Raw genomic sequence first — 25158 nt, 5'->3', positions numbered from 1 at the left:
TATTTCCCCACTTCCATCATCTCTTCCTGAGCTTAGTTTCTGTGATTGACCCTACCATGGCCTAGAAGGCTACCGGATGTATTTCTTTAGAGGACAATTATAGCATGAGGAATGTACCTTTTCATTGCAGAACAAATTCAAGAGAGAGAAATTAATTACTGAAGTTGGCTGAGAGGTATCAGTTTCCTTTAAATCAGAAATTGAGAACATACACCTTTTTACTAATGCATTAAATCAGCGCCGTGTGCCTCAAGTCCCAGACCACTTGGCGCTCCCTCCATAGCCAGCAGGCACAGAGGTGGCGAGCGTTCATTTTGCCATTGGCAAGGTTCACCTTTTGGAGCAGGATGGATTTCTGGAGGCCGCAGTGCAGGACATTTCTGAATCACTCATGTTAATGGGATTTCAGCAGGTGTTTTTGTGAATCTGGCCACAATAACTGAAAATGTTCCCTCCTGTATGTTTAGAATAAACACATTTTCAAGGGAATTTCAGTTCTTTGATATACTGTTTACTCTATTGTTTAAGAAGAAGCTATGGTAGCAGGTTTACACAAGAGGAAAGAAAGCTGCAACAAAAATACAATGATTAATGTCAGGATTAAACTACCTTAAGGTCCTAAATGAATAGTGCCTCTTCTAAGGCAGGAAACTAAAGGAGCTCCCAGCTAAGAGTCTGGATGTTCCCATCTAAAAGAAAGAAAAACCAGATTCCTAAGGGGACTTTTGGGTAGGTTTCTTCTACAGTTGACGAGTGTTTCCAGCAAACCCAAACCATGGCCTGGCTTCCTCCTCTTTGAGAAGGTCTCCATGAGTTGTGCTTTCTAAAGAGCATCCAGGTGGCACCGACACAAACCAAACTCTACCGCAGGTAACACAATAACGCAGCAAAATCGGACAAAAGAGAAGCGAGCTGACAAAACCCTCCACCTCCTGCCTTGTCTTAAATGGGTCTGTAAATGCGCTTGGCAACAAAGGCCAGCGCGTCACCCTTCCAAAGTAAATAAAATAAAACCTCGTTGCCACATATTGCACTGCAGAAGAATGTCAGGATGTCTGGTTTGGCTATACGCGACGCTAGCAAGCCTCGCCGCAGCAAGGCAGCGGAGCAACGGCCAAGAGCAAAAAGCACATGTGGAAACTTCAAAGAAAAGGTTGTATCTTTAAGGAACAAAAAAAGATGACTTCTGGTCTCTGGCAGGAGAATCCAGGTTTCACTCCCTCCCCTCCAGCTGTTGGAAACACATTAAGACACCTACGTAACTTCAGGTATGGCAGATGTCCAGCCCTATTCATAAAGTCTTTGAAAGTGCTTACAGGACTTGCCTTTTACTAATTAAATAGTTGCTCCCCCCACCCAATTTTCCACCACTTTTCCATTTAGGATCCATTTCAGTAACTGTGATGAGCCCCATAACGATGTTGGGCACAATAACTGCACACAGCAAAGAGAGGACCACAGACTGCAGTAGATGCGCAGGGGGAAGAGCAACTCTCCGGATAACCACAGATGCACCCCCTGCCTTTTTCTTTTTCTGTACTAATGCCACAAGGACTCTAATAAGCAGTATGGGAATGGCTGCAGAACAGGACTTCCACCTAAATGCTGCACTGCCACACATCACCATGCCATTTGGGGAGAGGGTTCCTCTGAAATCCTACATTTTGCACAAAGAATGGGGATTGAGCATTAGGAAACACATGGGCGGCCCGTCATGTTGCAGCCTTTGGCAAAGGTCAAATAAAAACCTGACACGTGAGGACCCAAGTTCAGCAAGAGAGACTGACCACCTGGAAGGGATTTGCTGTCTGGAAAGCTTAAGAACTGTACTGGACTCATTCATATATTGATTTGTTCTCCTTTGTCTCACAAGGCTTCTTGCAGGAACATGAATATAAAAAGACTCAGCGTATTCCTGCCTCCAACAGCTGCAGCCATTCCACACATCTAATGTCTCCTGAGCACAATAGGGGAGCATGAAGAAGAGACTTGGAGCCACGCGGCTCCCGCAATCGCTCTGCATGGCAGCAACCTCTGCTCAAAGCAGCTTTGCAGCTGCCCCAAACTATTCCAGCTGGTGGCATGTCTTTGCAAGGCGCCACCTGCCAGCAAGGGTGCATCCGCGCCCCACTGATCATCCTACCATCTCCACCTCACAGGCTGTAGGTGCAGGAGGCAAATGCGGCCCCAAAAGCAGGAGTAGAGCGCAAATCTCACTATTTTAGCAGGCACAACCTGCTGAACCAGCGCAATACTGAGCTGACAAACAGGAAGGATGCCCGCAGCCCCGGGGGCTTGGAGAAGCATACACAAATGTATCACATCTACCCAACAGCAGGCAAGGATTCATCCTTCGGAAAAGTGCTGGGCTAAGCCAGAGAAGTTAATGCAGGTGACAGCAAAACAGCTACTTGCCCATCTAATCTCTCACTGGGTAGCCCCTGGGTACCAAAAGCTCCCGTGCAGGGATGTCAGGTCCTCCCGTGCTAGTGCAATAATGCCGGGACTGTTCCTGAAGGCCTTGGGAAGTTTATTATTACAACTTTGCAGAGTGCCTACAAATCTTTCAGCCACATGGCATCTGGTGTAGGCACTGCCTTTGAATGGCTTTTCTGTTGATGCAGTAATTAAAGGTATCCCAGGTGACACTTGATCCCTTATCAAGTTCATTAATTTAAGTGGAGTTATTTGGCTCTCTATTTTCTATGCTTCATAATGTATTTCTAACCTTTAAAGTGACATAGGCAAGCAACAGATTGCAGGGGTGCTTATTAACAGCCTATTAAAATATTTTATGGCCTTTATTTTTATGTTGCCATAGGGAATCAAGTATTTTGCTGTTGTTGAGCTGGCTCAGGATTTATGTTGCAAGAGCTTCACCACAGCCAAACGTAGAACGGCACTCGGAAACGAACTGGGAGAACAAACTCCCATTTAGCTCCCCGTGTGCTGTAAAGCTGTCACACACACATCACAGCAAGGGGCCCTCCAATGCAAGCCTTGGGTTTGGTTTGCTTTGTTAAATAGAAGACAGTAAGATGAGATGCAACACGTGGGAGCTGTGTTGAGAGCCACTGAAGTCAATGCGCATCTTGAGAAAGAGACTTTGGGGTGCGTTTCCCCCAACCCTGCAAACCCACGGAGGTCAGCGCAGAAAGGATCTTTCTGGTCACCCCTGAAATAACATGGTCTGTGGCTTTTTATTCCGGAATTGCTGTATGACCTCCACAGTTTGCAACTGCGTAAGAGCAAATGACTTAGGAATAAGACAATGATCTTAACTAAAAGGCTTCCAGAGGTGAAGGATGCCTCACATCCCCAGCTGAGGTGGTCACTCAAAGGTGAGTTGCCTTCTCTGACAAGGATCTGCACCTTCTTCTAACTCGAGTATATCTGATATTGAAACAATATGTGTCTTTGATTTAGAGACATACAGAACTTATTTCTGGCTAAGTATTTATAAATTACAGTCAAACCACTATTGGATTTTTTTTCCTAATGGACTTGGTAGATGGAGCTCAGGTCCTCCTGAGTTCATGTTATGCTCGTTTCATTTTCTTAAACATAAAAAATTACTTGTAACAAAGCAACAGGCTTAGAAGGCTATCAGCAATGTATCTGAACACATTTCAATTGCTTGTGTTTTCAAAACTTCCAACGAAGTCAAGTCCAGAATAGACGCTCATCTGCCAAAGAATCTATAAAATATTTTACAATGATGCTAACTGGTTGTGTAAATTCCTGGCATTTTAAACAAAGATACTAGAGGTTATTACAAGCAAATTTATTCAGTAAGTAATTATTATCTCTGCTTTAAAGCTTTTTTTTGTTTTTTTTAATGTCATACTGCAAGGTTTTCTAGACAGGTTTTGTGCAAGTAACCTTAGCAAGACTGTTCTCACAGGGCAACCCTCTTGCACTAATGCACCACGAGTAGTCATACCACAAGCACCAAGTGTTATCAAGTGTCCAAGACTGTATGAGACAACTGAAAGACTATCGTGATGGGTCCCAGTGTCCCCCCACCCTCGAGGCAGCAGCTGCACCAAAGACACAACCCCTTCTCCTGGTGATGTTGCCATCCTGGTCTGTATTCCAGGGGGACTGCCCTACTTTAATTTAAAGCACCACCCATGAGTACCAATAATGACCTCGCTGAGAAACGCCTCACTCTTCAGCAACAGAGAGGAGAAGAACCAAATTCCAGCGGCGTCAGACAACACTCGCCTTGTCTAGGTGCAAAGCGCCGACACTGACAGCCTCCACCTCCCCAAGTTCATTAGATGGTTTTATTAATTAGCAGGCCCCGCATCTTATGACGTGCTGCACCTGAAATCCCCCTTGCATTTTCGGAGCGAGTAATTAAAGCCAGAGGTACTTGAGTAAACAAGCACTGACGGGGGCTAACACTCTATCAATATAATGAGGCAGCAAGGCATCCTGGCTTGGACCCCAGCCAAGCTTGAGGGCAAAACGTGCCTTGCTGGGAGAGCGCATCCTCTGATGTGGCCAGCCCCCAGGAACTGTGCTAAAAATCATCACCTTCCATTAAAATACTGGTCATTAAATCTACCGGGGATGGAAACAAGCAGAAACGAAGTCGGGTGGAAGCGCGCGGAGCAGTAGTAATGATCGACGATTTCGACAGCTTCCCTGTCGGGACTGCAATAATTGCCCAGTAATCAGCGGGCACAATTTCCTCTTACATAAGGAATGCCTGCTTCGAGGACAGCAAATGTAACTTCACTTTCCTTCATGCAAAATTGGATGGAAAATACCACCACAGCATTGCATGAACTCTAATGAGAGCCAGCCTGGTTACCCCAACCGCTCCTCAGGGAGTAACAGGGGCATGAACAGCAAAAGACAGAAAGAGGCAGAGGAGAAAGCAAAAAGGATAACCACTTACTTGATATTGTCAAGACATCCGGATTCAGGTTTCAGTATGGCAGTATGATGAAACATTTTATAGAGAGCGATCCCAAGGAAGATCACATTAAGCTGCAACGGGAGGGGAGAGAGTTAAAAAAAGAAAAAGGTTACATGACACGGCACAACGCAACAGGGAGAAAGTCAGGCTCTTCTCTGAAACAGATGAGTTGCTCTAGGAAATCAGCTCTCCCTACAGTTTTATAGAGGCTGAATCACAGAAAATTGCCAAACATTTTATAAGGGCGAGCTGGCTTGCAGGGCACAGGAACGGCGATGCCATGGTGTTACCAAAGCCCTGGTGCTGCATACATAAGCGATAGAGGACTGGTGCCAGCATCAGCGGCAGTGCTTCAAATGACGCTGTGGAAAATTAAAAACATTCGCAGCAACTGCTCTTCTGTGTCCGAGTGGTGTATTTTGTGAAAAGTCATTCCAAGAGTCCTGCTTAGCTGGCCCCATTGACATGAACGGAAAAAGCACCCTTGCTTTCTCTGTGAATGTACCTTTTAAATACAGTATAATGGGGGAGATTGGCAGCGAGTTCATTGCCGCTGAAGATATTCATCACAATGCAAAGATAGATGGGGAAAAAAAAAGAGTTTGATTCGCTCTGTAAAAGATTTGATTGTGTTTCAATGTCTCAGGGCTAACGAGGCCCCCAGTTCCTGGAAATGAGTCCTCAAAAGCTCTGGCCAAGGTTTGAGGCCTAATCAAAAGCAGAAGACATCGACCCCATAAAAAACCCTCTTCCAGTTTTGACTTGATTCTCCTTTTCTCCCCCAGTTTTCCCTTTTTGCATGACCAATGCAAAGTTTCACTGTGGCTTCCAGAGGAGGGGCAGCGCCAAAATAGCATTTGGTGGGTTCAAGGGCCGCAGCAGGCGAGCCGGCCACCTGGCCCGGTGCCTCTCCTAACGAGCGCCTAATTGCTTGTGCCAGGTGGGGTCACAGAAGAACATGCCTTCTGCAAATTAATCTGGGAAATTAAAGCTAGAAGAGGAAAGGGAGAGCCAAAATTTTCTTCCTTGACCTGGGTGATGGAGTGGTTAATTAGGAGTGCTTACCATAATTATCAAGGTGGCTGGTCCTATAAAGCTCCAGATGAAGTAGGTGTCAAGCCGGAGCCAACACCTGCAATAAAACACAGGGGATAGGAGGCGTTCAAGGCCGGCACCCAGCACAGATGAGTTCGCATGGCAATGCATCCCAGTGGGGCATGGGAAACATCATGCTGCTGCTTCATCAAAATGCTGAATTATGGGCCCAGTTTCTGGCAGCACTGGTGATGGAGTATGGTCATCACCTTGGGAAGAAGCAGGGGGAAAATGGCACAAGGCCTGGTTGCAACCACCTTCTACGTCTACAAGAGAAAACCTGATTTTATACATTTTATTTATATATATATATATATATTTATTTATTTTAATGGGGGGGGGGGGTCTGATGAGCAGCCATTAAGCTTCTTGGCTTTAATGCTATCCTCTTTCCTCCAGCTACGATGCAAGGCAAACTGTCTGTCAGCTGGCAAGCAGGATGACATGCTCTGGGCAAATTCGGCACAAATCGGAAGTATATTTTTGTTACCGGAAGGCTGCGGTTTAATTAACTTGGGCAACTTCCTCTTTTTGAGCATCGCATGCCCCGAACCTCTGGAGTGTTTTGTTTCCCCTAGTGTTTCGAGAGTTGCATTTGGTCTTCGGTATCACATGAAGTTGATTCATGGCCTAACACTAAATTATTAATCGCTTAATTTCAACTGCATTTAATACTCCCCCAATTTTTAAGGCCCCTGGGAAATTACATTTCCATTCCTGGTTCATTCCGGGTGACAGGAAGATAAAATGGAAGTGACGGATAACAAGACAGATGAATGTAAATTCTCAGAAAGTTTTGCATGATGTTTAACACAATAATCTCTTGTTTGCAACACTGCAAATTACAGCTCTGTTTACACGGAGAAGGCTAAGAAAGCGTAAAAAACCTAAATGTCCAACAGAATTGCATAATTTGATAAGTGCCAGGAACTGTAGATAAGAATTTATCGCGCTGGAAAAAACAGCGACTCTTGCAAATAATAGTTGTAATGTGCAGGCTGAGGGTTTTTTCTCCCTTCCAATGGACTTTGCAGCGAATACAAGGGTCTGTGGCAGCAGACCCAGAAAAGAAAGCTGTTGCTGAGAAAATACAACCTTCCCTGAACCTCTCGGATTTAGAAAAGTCAAAATACGCATAAATTCAAAAATGCAGACAAAAGGCTCCCGCTGTCCTCTCTGGCCGTATAAATTTCCGGTCTCAACAGCCTCAAAGATGCGTTGATAGTTACAGCCATACAAGGCGAGATGCAACGTTTCTAATTAATTTGAAGGAAAGGCACAAACACGGCTCGGCCTGTTTGCACGAGCAGTCCCAGCTGGCCCGAACCGGATGGTCTTTTAAAGCAATCACTGCTGCTTAGCTACAGATTATAAAATCAAACTCATTAGCCTTAAGTCTCCTAACATGGGTGGTTTGCACCGCTTTTAAGGAAAAAATAATAAAAGGAAAAGAATCAATGCCAACCTTTGGAATAATTAAGCTTAAGAGCGTGTCAATACTGGGCAGCTAGTGCAAAACATCAGTATGAATGCCAGGACATGGGAGGCCTCAGAAAGCCTTAAACGCCATGCGATGAGCATGGAAACAGAGAGAGGAACAATCGCCTGCTTCTGCCTGCCTAACTCGGGTGCGTGCTACATTAGGGTTGGATTTAGAAAGCAGAATGAAATCAAGAAACCTGACACGGGTTGTCTAAGCAAATCATTCTGAGGTATATGAACGGTGGCACCAAATGCCAGGCAAAAAACAAATAACGCTAACAGCTCCATGAGTCCTGCTTAAACAAATGCAATAAATAATGGAGGGAGGCAAGTAATATATTCCAGAGGACGCCTTACAAAAACTGGCAAAACCGAGCAACTTCTTACAATCAAATTATGTATGCCTGGCATATAGTTCCCTACAAATTCTAATCAGTTCTACCCTTCTAATAACATTATACAGAAAAATACATCATCATCCATCAAGCAGATGGAGCATGATAGTTATACAAAACATACTGTATGTTTTTATTTTCCACTATGAGAACGTGATAAAATTGTGCACTCTGGAGTTAGAGTTTGTAAATAAATATTTTAGGCTTTATAAATCTCTGTAAATATTTATTTGCAAAATATTTTATCTACATGTTTGATCATTAAAGATACTCCTTTATAGCATGGGGAGGGAAAGCAATTTTACTGGCACAGGCAGGCGAGTGCTGCCTAGTCAACGCAAAGAGAGCAAAGTTTTGTTGTTCACCTCCCATGAATTTCAGCCAAACTTTCTGCTTGTGCCATGGAAATATTTGGATGCATCAGGCCTGTTGGGAAAAGGCAGTTTATTCCATGGGAAATGTTTATGTTGCTGCACTCCAGAAAGGAATATATAAACATTTAATGGAAGCGGAAATGTTTCTGTAATGCAGAGCTGCTGCAGCACTTCATGGGAGCAGCAGTTTAGCCACTCTGCGCTCCTGTCCTCTACACACAGGCTGCAGGGACGTAACTCCGCCAGCAAAGAGACCTGGTACTTCTTCTTCTCTTCCTTTGGATGTTGCCTGCCCCAGGCATTTTGGGCTGCTATTTTCAGAAAGTCTATGCAGTGCTCAGCCAAAATTAGACGTGCTGCCGCTGCATGTGGCGGCAATTGATAAAAATGCTCTAAAAAGGGAACTTCAGAAGCAGTAATCGGATGTTGCATTACTTTTCCTTTGCCCCTTTTGCCTGTTGAGGCAGGTCAGACTACTTTGAAGGAATTGGTAGAGTGCCTCAGAAATTGACTCCCTCCTACCCACAGCTGTGTATGCCATTTCTTGGCCACAAAGCATGACATTTATACAGATGCAGGGTGCTGTTCTCCCACTCCTGCAACAAACATGACGTGCATAGCCAGCTGGGATCGTACGCGCCAATATCGTTTTCGGGCAAAGATTTGGCAGGTGGATTTAACAGAGCATCAACCTCTGCTGCAGCCTGACCTATGCTCAAAGCAGGCATCAGAAACCCCACCGGCTCGTTGCTTTGTAGGCCTTCGGATTGAGCCCTTAACTCAGTTCAAGTTACCAGGGAAAGGCAGCCTGACAAAGGCAAGCAAAAAATAAAATGACATCAATACAAATGCACGGTTGCTGCTATCGTAAGGAAGCTGGCAAAGTCAATAAAGGCTCAATTTCCTGTATGTTTTCCATCAGACGGTGTTGCATGATCATCTACATTGGGCTTTGATACCAGCTTCAGTGATGTTGAAAATGTTTAAGAATATTCATAACGATAAACGACGGAGCTGTTGTGATTTGCGGGGAGTCTAATGCACTCTCCAGTCACTACCTATTCTGCTTGCAGGCCCTGCTAATTTGATAAAATAGTTAAAAAAGGAGAATAAGAAAGCTGTGTTTTCTCACCTAAATGAGAAATGCCCTTTGGCAAGAGAAGAGGGAAGACCTCGCTGAAGCAGCCGCTTGGCCCTCCTCCCAGCCATCCCTCCCGCCCCAGCGCGCGAGCCGCCGAGCCCCACTCACACTTTGTCCGTGCCATAGCTCCGGTAGTCCACCGCTGCTGACACGGCCACGATGAGCGCTGGCATGCCGTAGCCGACCAAGTAGAAGTATTTCCTGCGGGAGTGCTCGCTCTCGAACACCTCCACCAGCATGATGTAGAGTTGCACCCCCTCCAGGAACATCCATGTGAAGGCTGCCAGGAAGAAGAAGTGCAGCAGGGCGGCAAACACGGCACAGGCGATCTGCGGGCAGAGGAGAAAGAGCAAGGGGAGGTGTTTGTACCACACTCAGTCAATGCAAGTCAGGATTACATGCAGATGTGCTCTAGCTGGTAGGTTGAATAAGAAAGGGGGCATTCTGGGGGAAGCTTCCCATCTCCAAAGGACACTGTTGACTCCATCTGCCTGGGCAAGTTTCTAAATCTTCACATGCCTTGTGGATACCCTTGGGTGCCGCTGGCACTGTTGGACACGCGCTGGGGGCTTCACAGTGCAACACTTATCGTGAGAACAAGGGGACAAGGCAATTCCAGCGCAGGGCAAAAGGCCTTTTCTTTTTAAGAGCTGAAGAAGCAACAAGCTTCCTAGAGTTAAGTAAATACTTGCAGCATATTTAGCTGTGAGTAAATAACACAGACCTTAGGAGGTCTGTTTTGGTGAAAAGCAGAAGCAAAAATGCAATTTTTTATTTGCTCAGTTTGAGCCCTTTAACAGAATGAAGCAAGATGTAAGTCAGCTTTCTTTCCAGAAACATTGGCCTCGACTGAGAAGAAAGGATGAGGAATTTCATTTCCACTCTTTGAGAAAGGAATTGAACCAGAGCCCACTGAAGTCACCACAGTGACTCCCTGCGACTCCGAACTGGGCTGTAAGACAAGCCGCTGTCTCACAATATGCAGGTTTTTGACCATGCAAGGAGTTATATGTGTAATTAAGGTGTCACTGGAATATTTCATTGCAAGGCTAAACCACCGATACCCGCTGAGGTGAGAGCATGCAGGGAGAGCAGAAAGCGCTTTGCCTCTTACCGGCTGGTCAGTCCGGTTGATGCCGATGAGGAAGAGGAGCTCTGCTACAAAGAGGCTGATGCACAAGTTCTTGTGAATTGTGTTGCGGTCACTCTGGAGCCCACGGAAGAAGCAGAAGGTGAAGATGCAGATCAGGAGGCAGACGAGCGACAGCAGGATGCCAACCCACGTGATGAAGTCCAGGAGCAGGTCATGGACTGCATCGCTGTGCTGGAGAGAGGACCAAAAAGCCATCGGTCATCATCTAGCAGGCTGCAGGTGCCATGAACAGATGCAGACCCCAAGAAATCCCACAAATAATGACATTGCTGAAAACACCCAGAAGGCATAGTTTGTCTTGTGTGCAGCTCCACCTCTCGCAAACAAGGCAAAGGAGTGGACACACTCTATGGAGAACCATCAAACACCACAACTCAAGTGTAAAAATGTTTCATACCAACAAAGTCATGGAGATTACAAGTCCAAGTTCATTATGACATTTACCAACAATAAAGAAGACGCCCTTTAAAAGTTCACAGAGAACTATGAGGCTGACATTTTTGGACAGAAATGTGATCACTTAAACATCTTTTCCTTTCTTTCACCAGGGAAGGAAAAAGAAATCCTGATTTTTTTTTTTTCAGACTTTGGAGCTATACTTCAAAACTGCTGGGAAGGCAGATTGAACGCTACAAGACTACTGGAATAAAGACAGACCTTTTTAGGTGTATTTGCTTTTAAATTGTAGCAGAACACAAATTTTAAGAAGGTCTGGAAAGTGGGTGGTTCCAGCAAACTTGTATCACAGACTTTTCCAAAAACCATGCACATGAGGCCAGTGGCAAAGTTAGGCGACCCAGGGACAAAATCGTATGAGAGGCAGTATATGTGTGCCTAAGCTCTGCTGGTAAAACATCATCAGGTTGCTTCTGTACTTGCACTGCATTTACTTCCCCCCCAAAAAGGATGGGGGTGCCAAGAATGCTACGCTGAGGGTATTCTATTACTTTATTCTGACTGCAAAATTCCCTCTCTAACTCCACAGCTTTCCACCAGATGTGGTGAAATTAGAGATATCACTACTTAGTAAAATGTAAATAAAGAAATGAGAAATATATGGTCAGTCACAAGACCACTGCTCGGGGCTAAGTGGTTAGAGTCAATGAGCTGAAGGAAAGATTACCTGGAAATCTCTAGGGCCTTTTCAAACAGCCCCGAGAGCCACAAAACCCAGCTTTGTGGGGGTTTTGGGTAACCCACCAAGCTGTGTTATAAGTGGTATTCACGTTCCCCTCCATTGCCGGTATTTTGATGACTTAGGCATTATACAGGCTGGCAAACACAATAGCATCATACTTCAAAAAGCCAGGGCAAACTGGAAACATTCCCCTCCCTGTGGGATAAAACCCTATGACAGATGGAGGGAAAAGGTGATTAATTTATCCATTTTCTTTGCCTGCCTGCCAATGATAAAGCCACATCAAATGTCAGGCATTTCCTGATATACGCTCTGCTATGTCAGCACCCATGAGGAACCTTTCAACCACTCAAACCTTTCAGCACTTTGGCTTTATCAGCATGAGTGATAGGCATCAAATGATAACGAAAGATGGTGAGCGGCTCCCCCTCATCTCTTCCCTCCTGGCGGTTTGCTCTCCAGAGAGACTTCCGGGAGGAAGTGGAGAGGATGAGGGCTCATTTCCCCAAATGCTCTCACAGCTCTTCTTGAATATTTCTGATAGGTATGGAACTAAGGAGTGCAAGTGCAACAAAGAGGCTAGAAATCATTACGTCCTTACTGCAGATCATGATGGAAATGCCTATTCTGTCCAGCTTCTCCAACAGCACCCAGAAAACCAAGATGATGAAGTGCACATTGCTTTCCTGGTGGCAGCACATTGCTTTATCTCAGTGTCATTCCAGCTCATCCATCCCTCTTAACTCAGCGTAAAAAATGTTAATGCAAACCCTGATCCTTGCAAATCATTCTTTATTTCATCTGTGGCTGCTGGAGAGCAGCAGGATAACATCTTGCACAACCCCCAGCTCACCTGATTAGACAGTACCATCAGTTTGCTGGAACCTCTGCTAAGGTGTAGACTCCAGCATGCTCTTTCTCAATAGAAGACAGGTGGCCCCTATGTGAGATGAACCTCACAGGTCTTAGCTCCCATCCCTCTATCACAAATTCATCACCATGCTGACTTCAAGGCCCAGAAGAGGGGCTGACAATGCATGAAGTTATGAACCTCTTGCCTGAAGGGCTCAGCTAGCCCTGCTAGCAAACAATGCAGACTTTGCTGTTGTATTGTTATCACCATCACTCTTACTATTGTTCTTCTTAAAATTAATCACAATGATAATACTGATTTTATGCACATAACACCCATCCCTGGAGTGCTGCAAAACAATCATAAAAACAACCTTTCCGTAATTACAACCTCTCCCTCATCCTTGGCAAACTTGCAAAAGAGCAAACAAGTAGGAATAATAACCATAAACAGTGAACAGGAACAATTTAAAAAACACCTCGGGGGAAAAAATATGAATTTGTAGCTTTTCTCTGAAAGTCCAGGAGAAGAAATGAGTCAGATTTCAAAGGCTGAGTGTGCTCTGTCCTGTTTGGGATACCCCATGACAGAATGAGCGCCTCCAAATTTCAAGTGCCATGGCAGACCCGCCAGGGCACCGAGGAGTAAGCAAGCACTGGAGTCCTTCCCATGGAAGGGTCTACTGTAAATTATACCAAATGCCTCCAAAGCTAAATCAGCAAGTCCAACAAGAAGGTATCTGCCTCTCACTGGGAACTCAAACCTGTAAAATACTGTGCTGTCACAAAGGGTGCACTGGCCTCTGTAATATGGAAAGAAGAGGAATTGCAGTAATCAGTCCTCAATATCATGAGATTATTCTTGCCATCAGCAGATTGTCACAAGACAAATGAGGGAGCAATGTACCTGGTTTGCACAGATGGCAATTGGTTTTCCAGGGTTAAGTATGATAAATACGACATCTAGACCTTGTACCTGGGTCTCAATGTCTGAGCAATATACCCTCGACCCAAGCAGATGTATAAGAGAAACAATTCTTCTCTTTACCCTGCCTTGTCCAGGACCGTTCACGTGTTCTCTGACTCAGGACAAAACAGCTTTGACATACCCACTAATGATATCATTCCAGCTTCCCGCAAGTCCCAGGTCCCTCTAGAATGGAAAATACATCAGAAATCATTGCGTATCAATGACACCCAACTCATGTTTCTTGATAATCTCTTCAAAGGCCTGGGCAACTGGAACGGCCCTTGGGAGATACCAGATGACAGGACAAAGGACAATTTCCTGACAGTATCAGTGGACTCCAGCTTTCCCAGCAGGATAATCACAGTCGAGGAGTGGATATCTCCCCTTCCATTAGGTATGGGACCATGACCTGTATCGGGAGATGATGGAAAGTCCAGTGTAACCACTTCTCACCTAATATATGCTGAAGGTCATTTATGGTCCTGACAACATAAGGTGGCTAAAGCCAAAACAACACATACCCAGGGCTTCACTGGAATTAGCAGACCCTTGAACTGAAGCTACTATCATCTCATCTTCTGCAGACCAGGGAGTTTGACCTGCAACCTTAAAGAAACCATTTCTCAGAGAGCAGGTAATACGCACCTCCTTTCCCAAATGAACCATGGCAGTCAAGACTGGTGCAAGATTGTCAGGACTGGGCAAGCCACTGAATTTTGCTACCACTAAAACTATAGTAGCTTTGTAGGGAAGTTTTCGCGCAGGTTATTTTCAGTTCAGAAACAACTAAGTGAACTGTGCAAAACGTCACTGATGCATTTGCTCCTTTGGATCCCAAAACTGCAGGACAGACTTAGAAGAAAGCAACGAAAGCTGGGCTAACATTTAAAAAATTGAAATAAATAATGTAATCAACTTCAATGAAAGTGTTTCTACATTAAGTTTTACATTTGGGATTTGGGCACGACCCTGACTCCCAAGTGCACTGAAAGAAGACTTCCTTGACCTTCCCCGGCTTTGGAATAAATCTCTGTCTTGGCTTCAGTGAGGCCAAGATGGGCTAGCAGAGTATGCTGATGGAAACCTGTGGGGTGTGAGTTACAGGGGCTCTGGTAGCAACCACAACAGGGTGAGCAGGCAGCTGAGATATTATCTGGGCTGCAAAACACACTGGAAACCAATGAGCAGCTCTGGCAGTGCCCTGCACACCAGAGCTGAACTAATAAAAACAAATCCCAGGGAATGTCAGATTATGACAGAATGACTCTCCCTGAGATGAACAGCCATTTCCTCCCTTATTAAAAACATCAGTAGAAGAAAACAGCAGCCAAACAGAGCTGCCAGCACCAAAGGACACATTCCTCTGGCTAATCTCTCCCTTTAGGAAAGGCAACAGTAATAGGGTTGGGGGTGGAGGAATAACAAGCAGTAAATAAAAACACAGTGTCATCGACTCGCTCAAATATGACCGCTCGGTGCCCAGTGGGAGCTGGCAGTGTGCTGGCTTGGGCACGGACCCAAGTGGGACAGATTTAAACTCCTGCGTGTTGCTTGTGCTGGTCTGCGGATTTGCAGCCGTCCGGGGCAATACGGACTCTCTCTGCCCTTTTTTTCCATCCCTGATATCAAGGGGGGATTTCTGTTCTGGCCTGGCCACACTTCTTCACGGCTAAGTACAAGCCCACCTGAAGGCTGCTGGCAATGCTACTGACTCCTGACTACGGCAATTTAAAATAAGGCTCAGATCCCATCATGCAAGTTGGTTTAGCTGCTTTCCCTCTCCTTGTCTTGCTCTTAACAGCTGCCCACGTATTCCGCATAGGCCACACAGCCCATCCTCCTCCTCCTCTGCCTTCCACAGCCCGATGAAGGCCTCACAGGAGAACCCTTTCCCACAAACTTCTCCCCAACAGAAGCCTACCCCCAAGGACATGAGAACCCACCAGAAATGCAAAAGCCTACTCAGAAGTGCTAACCTCCGTGTGCCCACTGGGAGAAGCAGCCAGTACAAGCCACTGCCACGATAAAGTGACACGGGGAAACGTGGGCACATCTAAATGAGTACAGACATCACCTTGCCATGTGTTACAAAAGCTGACCCACAGACTGGCACAGATACAGCGCATGGCAAAAGCTCAGGGTTTGTGTCTTGCTCGCTGACACTGTGGCGACTTCCCTGCAGTGAGACAAGACTAGACCATGTGCCTAAAGACCAGAGAGATGCCAAGTTAGTTAGAGGTGAATTCTGTGTTTTGGCAAATCTAAAATCTAATCAAAGGGGAACTCAGCCTGAACCTTGCTCTCAGTGAGAGAGGAATGTGATAGTAATAAAGAGGGCCAGGCTTGGTGCTTGCAAACACGAGCTACTTGAATTGCATATTTTAGGACAGAGCATCAAGAAACCCTGTGGGGTGATGCTCTCCTTGCTCTGCAGCACTGTTCCTTACTGGGAAACTATTCACGGCTCTCAGAGCTGAGAGCCAGGAAAGATGATGATGAATAAATAAATACCCACTGGTTTGGGGGTAAAGGAAGCAATGGCATCTGTTTTAATTTCTGGCACTTGTAAAAATGCAGTGTTAAGCAAATTCAACAAGCAGCAACTTCCAGATTTTGGAGTAGGTCTTTTTGAAATCATTTCTTCAGGTTGGACATCTGAAAGGTGCTACCTGAGCAAATCTGGGCCAATACTCTGGGGAAGATGCAGATCACCGGTGAGAAGTCCAGCAGGGTAGAACTAGAAATGCTAAGACACAACTCCGAATCAATTCCAACCAGTATGTGTCAAATCGAGGGCCAGGGCCTCAAGGAACTCTCTGGAGTGATTTACTGCCACCTGGACCAAAAATGCAGAGATATACTACCAGACACAACTCTGCACTGACCCTGTAGGCATAGATTACTTGACCTAATAGGTTTTCCATAGGTAATTTCTGTGATTCATGATGGGTTAGTCAGAGAGCAGGCTGGATTTTCCAAACATCAAGGTTTGAGGAGTTCTCCAAGAGCGAGTAGATAAATGATAGCACTGTTTCACAGGTAACACATACAAACCAGCAGCACCATGTAACATATTACTAAATGTGTCTTTTACATCTCCTTATTCATGGAGTCCATAGAGGCCCCAGACTTGTATTCCTAATACAAGCTCAAACAGTTTTGTATTTTGAATTTTAATATCTCATTGAAGACATGCAGATTTAATAACTTTTCTGCTCAATTCCTATTTAACAATATACTGTAATAAGTTACCTTTTGCAATGTGCAATATATCTTTTTTTTTTTGAGAATTAACTCTTCTGGTAGTACAAAATGATTTGTTTTGCAAAATTTACCATATAGCAGTTTCAGTAATTTAATCCTGCAGTTAGCATGTTTTTGCAGTCCTGCACCCACTTCTGCTTTCATTTACTGCTGTTTAATCCCACAAGTGCGAATATATGGGTAAATCAGCACTGCAATAAGTTTAGCTTGTGCTTCGTATCTGAAATGGCTGTATTGCTTTAGGCAATGGACCACTACATTCCATTTAGACTTCATATATTTTTATTCCTTTCTCTCCTCAACTCGCCTTACGCTTCCATTCCCCAAATAATTAGCATGAGGTAATGTGTGTGTGGTATAGAATAACATCTGAAAGCTCCAGATTAATTGCTACATTTAAAACACCTCTATTTTTTTTTCCTTTCTCTCCTTTTGTAAAGAAGGGTAAGCTCTGGCACTCACTACACACTGATAAGTAACGTTTATCTACCTTAAGGTACCTTTGTTTATTCTGTTTTGGGTGGGCTTTTTTAATTGCATTTTCCTGCCAGCACTGAACTTGTTTTCTGGCTGCGTATTTTTCCCATGGTACATTTAAGATGCATCTGTTATAATTATTATGATGCAAAGTGCAAGCCTCTATGAAAAACAGCTTGTAAATTTTGAAGTATAATTCTGTAGCAATTACACAGGTAGAATGGCTTATTTAACTGTGGGCTTTGTCCCATGGCACAGGAACCACTACATTTTTATAGCATTTAAGGGTAATAAGGAATATCTAATGGATATGTGCATTAACAACATATCTATGTGACTGTAATAATTTTCCTGTAACACAAGCCAAATGTATTTCTCCTGTGATGAAATCAGTGATTTACTTCCAAGTATTCAAATATCTCCACTCCAAAGGTAGGTCCCAATTTTCCCAACTGTCTGAAAGGACAGAGGACGCTGCGCCTCCATAAGGTCAACCACTAGATAAGCCTTGATGCCAAACGCTGCCTTCCCGGCTGCCAGAAATATTACAGATCTGAGGAAGAATCCAAGTCCTGGCACTGAGACTGCCTAAAGATACTGCTTCCAGCCCTGGGCAAGACTTAGTGCGGGATTTTTCTAGGCATTACAGCTTTCTACGACAAGGCAGCTCCCAGGAGAGCCTAGAGCTTCCTCCTACTGCAAGGAACTATCGAGATATAGATACATATACGCATACTGATAAAGTCAGCAGGGAGGCCTTTGGTTTGAGCACACACAACCACTCTGGGCCCAACCAATTTTAACAGGCACCAAGCATCTTCAGAAATAACATGTCTTGCTCTTAATCCGGTACTGTCCTATTAAGGTTGCAATTGATCCCACCAACTTCTCCTCCTGAAGCCCACCGATAAATCCCTGCCATGGTGGTCAGCCAATGTCATCTTCAGACAAAGACATATAGCTGTTTAGCACCAGACAGCCAGACGGCCATCAATCACTGGCTGACTGGTGCTACCTTCCTGCTCTGCCTTGCCACGTATGCTCTGCTCATAATTAAATCCCGGCTGTAACTCACAGCGCCTCCGCTGAGGTCTCCTCCGGAGAACTTGCTCTTTTGCCACGCTACCAGGGGGCAGCTCGTTCACAACCAGAAGTGACACTTGTCACACCGATGCTGGCTTTTGATTAAGGAGCACGACTCAGCTGTCTACTCCCCGTGATGTGCTGTGTTTTCACTCATTAGTTAGGGTATTATGGATACTCATTACGGCAAAGGATGGTTTCCAAAAATCCAACAAAAATCCGGCAAACTACAAGCCTCAATTACAGCAGGAAGTTGTTTTTGTTGCAAAACTTCCAGAATAGTAATTATTGTGTGTATGGCAGTCACCTCTGGAAACCCTCATCACTGACCACGACACCACCAGCAGACTGGAGGGAGATGGTACCACTGGGAGAAGCGAGGTGGTGAGCAGCTGGAGGAAAACTCCTGCTACAGACGTTTGCAGCAGTTATCCACTGGCGGATAGCACACTGGCTTGGCATTCGGGAAACTCCGCGTTGCAGCTTTCTTTCCAACCTGTCGGCGGAGCACAGGCAAAGGAGGGGCTTTCTCTGCAAGCTGAGATAACAACAGTGCCACCAGTCTAATGAGGCTTGGGTGAAGTGCCATGCGGACAAGGCTGACCTACTTGCAGCGTGGGAACAGGCTTGCTCAGTGCTAGCCCTTATCTGCATTACGCAGTATGGCTCGTCCTCGTTCACATCACTGGAGTGGAAAACTATCTGCGCTTCCCAGGTGCAACCTCTGACTTCAGGGACTCAGGTGTATCAGTTAACTCCAGGCAGGTGATAACCAGCCAAACACTTCATTTCTTTTGAAAATTCAAGCGTTTCTAAGAAACTGGCAAAAACAGACTCAGGCTGCAGAAAGCCATTAACCTGCAAACATGTGCTCTGAATAGGCCATTTCTTCAGACAACTCCCAGGATAATGCCATAGCCATTTAATGGCATGTCTTCTGGACTGGTAGTAACTCCTGCAGAATATAATGGATGCTTTATCCTGCAGCAGCCTGTCTATCCTGCCCCTCTCAGCTGGACCCAGCTGTTGTGGCAAATGAGCTGCCAGGCTCTCATTTCTTCTTTGCACAGCTTTGGTCATGCATGGCGGTGCTTTGATATATATTTTATTGTGGCTCTCCACATTCCTCTTCTGATTATTAAGCAAAACAAAAATATACAAAGGAGCGACACTGGAAAACTATTTTAAATAGGTCTTTTGAAACCATTTTGTGGTTATGCAGCCATGGAAGTGGATCCGAAATGTTCTGCCTGCCTGGAAGATGCTAGATACGTATTGAGCCCAGGGCTGTGGAATCTGCTTTGGTGCCAGGTGTGCAAAATGGAGGTACCATAACACTGAAAATCCTGAGCCTGAGGTCCTTTGGGGATTTGGGCCTCATCCCCTTCTCGCTACAGCAGACAAGATTGTTCTCAACTAAAGACTGCCAAGACCGTTCAGGAAATGGAGAATCACCTCAGCCTCCTCCCGTTCTTGAGTAAAACCTGAAACATGCACTCCAGTCCCCAAGCCATTACTACTGTGAGTATCGTCTACTCTCGCGAGCAACTTCTGTACCTCCAGGGGCACTGGTCACGTGAGAAGCCAACATTATACCACTGACCCATACGCAGGCAAGGGAACCAATCATGTACCAGGCCTCAGGTGGATGTACGATGTAGAGAGGATGGTATGAGGAGCTTCCCTTTTATGTGTAGCCTACTGTCACGTAGTGAGAAATGGAGAATGCATCTTTTCTCCCTAGCTGCTGGCTGGAGAAGACATCTCTTTACACGGATGCACCTCACAAACAGGTGCAGCAATGTACTTGCCGCCACTGCAGGCAGGACACTCTACTCACAATGCCACAAGGCAGGTTCTGCCTGCTCCTAGTGCCACCACCCAGGATGCCCGGTACTGCCTGGCAGCACAGTGAAGACCACAAGAGCAAAGGCACAGTCAGGAGATGTTCTGCACCAGAGAGCAAAGGATGTGTTACTAAGTGCCAATTCTGCTCATTTGTCATCCCCTCCCTCAGCAGCTGCCCATGTCAGGAGCTCAGCACTGTCTTTGCATAGGTGTGATCATCTCCTGCTTCACCAGATAGCAGCAGGAAGATTTAGGCCAGACAGTTTCTCCTGTACGAGCTGCTGTCACGCAGTCATTTCACTGCTCAGTTCCCTTTTGCAGTAACAAAACAGGGTTACATTGGCCACCTTTCCTGGCCAGCGTGGCGGCAGCCTGTGAATCTGCAGTGCCTACCTTAACTTCCACGTGTGCCATGAGGACTGCAAAGTTGGTTAGGTGATTACAGGAGCATGTGGTGTGCGTCTTGTTAGTTGTTAGGAGGCGACATCCTTGGGTGGACCAGTACCCTGTCATTGTACGCTTTGTGTAGCTCCAGAAGGAACAGTTGGGATTGAAATTTTCTTCTGACTGCTGCAGGGAAGAAATGAATAAATGCAATAAAAATGATAGGGTTTCAAAGATTTCTAAATGCTCTCAGTTTTCTTCCAGAGGCACTTTGTAACTCTCACCCTTTAATTTTCCATAAACAACCAGCAATGGTTTATATGTCAAGTATTACTTGTCGATACCAGAGAAAGTTAGATTGTTGCTGCTCTTTTGCTAATGCAAACTTAGTTCTTTGTTCTTGATTAATTTCAGCCACTGAGTAAATTCAGCTCCTCAGAACCAGATTGCTTCATTTGCATTGCAGAGCAGAGAAATTAATTGCTTTAAGCAATCAACTTTTGCAATGACTGTGCTTGGCTAACAGGAGGACTAACTGTCCTCTTTCACTGTAATTCTGCTTTCCTCTAATGTTCCCTGCCACCATGATAAAATAATATTATGGTCCATTCTAATATATTGGTAGTTTTTAATTACAGAACGACGCGTGTCAGCAACTGAGCAATGGACATCAGCTCAAAGGAGACCCTTTCCTTACTTTTATTAATGCAACACAAATAGACATTCTCCATAAACAACACAAAGTGCAAAGGAACACATGTATAATTCAAAAACTAATCAAGGGCTGCTGGGGGCCTCAGATCAGCATGTTTTTGCTGCACTTTGCTTTAGAAACTGGGGCGGGGGGAAAAAAAGCTTTTCAGGCTCACTCACCTTGATGTGCTTGACAGTAAACACCACGGGATCAGCTAGGTAAACCTTATTGCTGAACTCTTTGTTTATTGCTGCCGTAATGACAGGGGAGTTCACGATGACAGAGTGATTCGTTGACATAGCTTCCGTTCCCAACTTCATGCTCGCATTCTCCGTGGAGAGATAGGTGCCCAGGTTGTTGTACAGCACAAAAGCCACCCTGATTTCACCTAGGAGAGCAGAGAGAGGTTAGAGACCTGGGTCACCCCACTGGGGTTTGGTTTAGGTAATGCATCTCTTCTCTGAGCAAACTTGAACATTTTTCTGAGAAAACCTTTTCCTGATTTGCCAACCAGATAGCCTCTCTTTCCACAGAAACCCACTGTTTCTGCATAAAACCCACACTACCAGCCAACTGCTTCGTAAAAGAAACCATCCAGCTAACCACTGCTTTGCACATTATTGCATGGGCAATAAAAACAGAACGTGATTACTTTGACTTTATATTTATTAGTTTGTTTGCGTGTTTTGTGAGGAATCACCCTGGGCTCTGAGGATCCTTTAGAAGGAAAGATCGTGCACAAACAGGGCGCAGAGCCCCGCTTTACGCAGAGGGTTGGACCAGATGATCTCTACAGGCCCCTCCCAAATCCTTGTGTTATTCTGAGATCCCAGCACTATTTGGTGACCTCTGGGTGGGTGCTAAGCTGGTGTAAGCAGCTGTGGCTCTCCCGATGTGACCAAAACTCTGCTGACATCATGCTTAAAAGTACAAACTTTGCCTTCCTCACCTCCAACCCAATTTCTCTTTCCCTACAAATCTCCAAAGCCCACTAACAGAGTGAAATGTCGGCCCCAACGGAGTTTTGTTACTCATCTCTGTGAACCTAGGTTTTTACACAATCTCTAAAAGAAATACAGTAAAGTACGTGAGTGAAGTACACACCTTAACGGAACCCATATATAAGATCACGCCAGGCCTATTAGTACAAAGCCCGGCAGTTTGAAGTTGGTCTTTAATGGAGCTACAGAGATGAACAAACATCTCTGCTCAAATTACCGATCTGGAAAAAAATGACTTGGCAGCTTAAAGACCATTCACATATAATGTCATCTTTAATTTATACCTATCGTAAGCTTCAGAGAGAAAGACATTTAAGACTGAGATTCCTAACAGTTATTCAACCTTTGCTGCCAGGTTGGCTCATTATTAATATTTGCTACTATTGTTTCTCCCCTCTCTCTTTTCAGCTATTTGTATATTGCCCCACTGTGAAATAGTTTAGTCACACAAGCCTCTTATCCCATGTGAGGCTTCCTACTGCAGACAACAGCATTTAAAAGCACTTCTCCAGACCCAGCACTGTGTCCTAGCAGCCACATCACTGAAGGACCTGAACGCACTTTTACCCAGACTTCTTACTTTTGGAGACTCAGTCACTTAGCAATATAATAAATTCCCTGTCAGTCAACTTGCCCTGCAGTCAAGGGCACAGGCGACTGACATTAATATTAAAATATTAACATATTGAGTAATACAATATTTGCAGCCAGTTAAACAAAGCACAGTGTTTACAAACTGTTCAGAAACAGTGCTGAAAGCATGACTGATGCCCAAGGCCAGCGAGGCCGGAGGGGCTGGACCTACCATTCCGACCATTTTGCTTCAGGGTGTTTGCTGACAGCTGAATGGCGCTCCCATGGCCCAGGTTCTGTGGAAATTTCAGATCCTCCAGATTCCCATCTGTGCTTAGTCTCGCAACTTCCAGCTCTGTTTGCAAGAGAGACTGGCGTTAAGAAAAATCACTGCCCGAAATAATCCTCGGCATAATATGCTGAAGGTACAAAATGGGTTTTCCAGACCATCTGAAAACAGAGGAATTGACTTAGAGCATTTCACAGTAGACTCGGTTTGGACTCCTATTTCTGTTTAAATTTTTGCCCTGTAGAAGTTTAAAATTTAATTAAAAAAAGTAAATAAATTCTACTCCCCATGGAAGACAGAAGACAAGCAGTTCTTGCAAACAAGAACCTCAGGATATTAAGGACAATGGCTAAAATGAATATCTGAAAATGCTAGTTCTTTGCCATTGGCGATTGGTACTTTCTGTAAATGTTATCAGTGCTGGGGATCTGCATTCATAGATGTGGAAAGAAGAGTTGTTCTCATTTTACACATGCACAGTGGGAGTGCTGGTGCTTTCCATCATGCTTGTTTTTTAATTAAAACCAACAATCAGCTAAATAAAGACACAAATTGGTATGAAATGAAACACGACTGTATTACAATTAAGAACAATCTCCCCGCGAAGCGGTGCTCTAACACAGACTTTATGCACAAAGCGAGAAGTAATAAAGGAGGTAAAGGAGTTTAGGTGCTTGTCTTCCATTGGCTTTCAAGCGCAGAGAGCTGCTTTAGTCCTCCAGGCTCCTCTGGAAAGACTTATGCTAAGTCTTTCCAACAAAAGCCCAAGACAGATCTCACCAGTTGCTCTCTAACTAATCCAGGGGCCAAGATTTGAGCCAGGCTTCCCAGCCTTTGCTCTCCCTCTGGCTGCACGTGCTGTTTATGGGCACTTACGGATGTTGTCGGTGTCTTCTCGGACGATGTCCGTCTTCAGCAGGTTATCGGCCAGCACAAAGGCGCTGTCCTCCACGGTGTCAAGCAGCTTGGTCGCCGCCCGCTGCTGCTCACTGGCATTCAGGTCTCGCCATGCGTTCAGAGCCTGAGGCTGCAGGAGGTTATTCACTGTCTCCACCATGGCCTGCAAAGGAGAGGGACTGAGTAAGAGAGGGCTCTCGTGGGCCTGAGAGCACCATCAAGACTGCAGACACATAAGCTCAACCCCCTCCTCCATGCACAGCAGTTTATGGGAACAGGGCAGCATCCCATCTCCCCAGCCATTGTGGCAGCTTGCAATGGAGCTAATCATTCATTGTATTACATAGGAGGGGGAAAAATCTTGGGTTTTATTCTAGATGAGGCTGGGATCTGCAGCGCCGGTTTCAGAGTAAGAAAGAATTGGGGGTTAGGGAAGGAGGAAGATGGGGAAGTCGCTAAGGCAACACGCAGGAGAACAGATTTTGAAACTCATCTGTGACACAGGGCGCTGCTAATATGCAGAGCCAAAATTCAGCGTTTGGGCTGGGGCTCCCAAGGAAGGTATCTAATATCGCACAGGCCACCCTCTCTAGTGAACATTTCCCACCACGTAACCTCTGTCAGGCTCCTATGAAGACGCAGAGAGTTTTGCTACTTATATTCCTGGCTCTTCCTTCATCCACAAAACCAGCAGGTGCCTTTAGAGCTTTGGATATGATACCACACTTCAAACAGCTCCTGTCAGGAAGGCAACAACTTCAATGCCTCCCGCAGGGCACCTTGTGCCCCATGTTGCCATAAACAAAGAGCTCTCCCAGGGAGAACTTCCCACGGGTTAATGTGGATGTGCATCAGGATCGCAGGAAACTGCTCCAGTCTCATGATTTCTAAATTTCACCACTTGAGCCTACCCAACCTGAAGCTTTTGCTTGACCCAAAGTCCCTGCCTAGTTACTAACCATAGCTGGCTCAACTATTTGAAGCTAACACTTTTTAATGAAACTAGGTGTACTGGTTGGTAAAACTGATTATGCAGAAGAGAAAAGGATACTTTGACAGCGCTTTCTTCTGCTGGTTAGCGTTTCCATAGCTGTAGTTAGGTAGCCATCAAGCAGGTC

General features: G+C 45.2%; 1 protein-coding gene across 5 annotated transcripts in view; it reads right to left on the bottom strand.

The window, feature by feature from the left end:
* ADGRL3 (adhesion G protein-coupled receptor L3) overlaps positions 1-25158 on the bottom strand; it is a 437224-nt gene that overhangs the window by 49914 nt on the left and 362152 nt on the right. For all 5 annotated transcript variants that reach the window (XM_064510233.1, XM_064510234.1, XM_064510238.1 and 2 more), the window contains 8 exons: positions 24020-24203; positions 23087-23209; positions 21460-21668; positions 20596-20772; positions 10532-10741; positions 9526-9746; positions 5996-6062; positions 4910-5001 (listed from right to left, as the gene is read on the bottom strand). In XM_064510233.1, the coding sequence (XP_064366303.1) occupies positions 4910-5001; positions 5996-6062; positions 9526-9746; positions 10532-10741; positions 20596-20772; positions 21460-21668; positions 23087-23209; positions 24020-24203 (1283 nt within the window). The remainder of the gene's footprint in view (positions 1-4909; positions 5002-5995; positions 6063-9525; positions 9747-10531; positions 10742-20595; positions 20773-21459; positions 21669-23086; positions 23210-24019; positions 24204-25158) is intronic.

The sequence above is a fragment of the Dromaius novaehollandiae genome, chromosome 4 (genome assembly GCF_036370855.1).
Source record: "Dromaius novaehollandiae isolate bDroNov1 chromosome 4, bDroNov1.hap1, whole genome shotgun sequence".
Classification (NCBI taxonomy): Eukaryota; Metazoa; Chordata; class Aves; order Casuariiformes; family Dromaiidae; genus Dromaius; species Dromaius novaehollandiae.
This window is presented reverse-complemented; position numbering and strand designations above follow the sequence as displayed.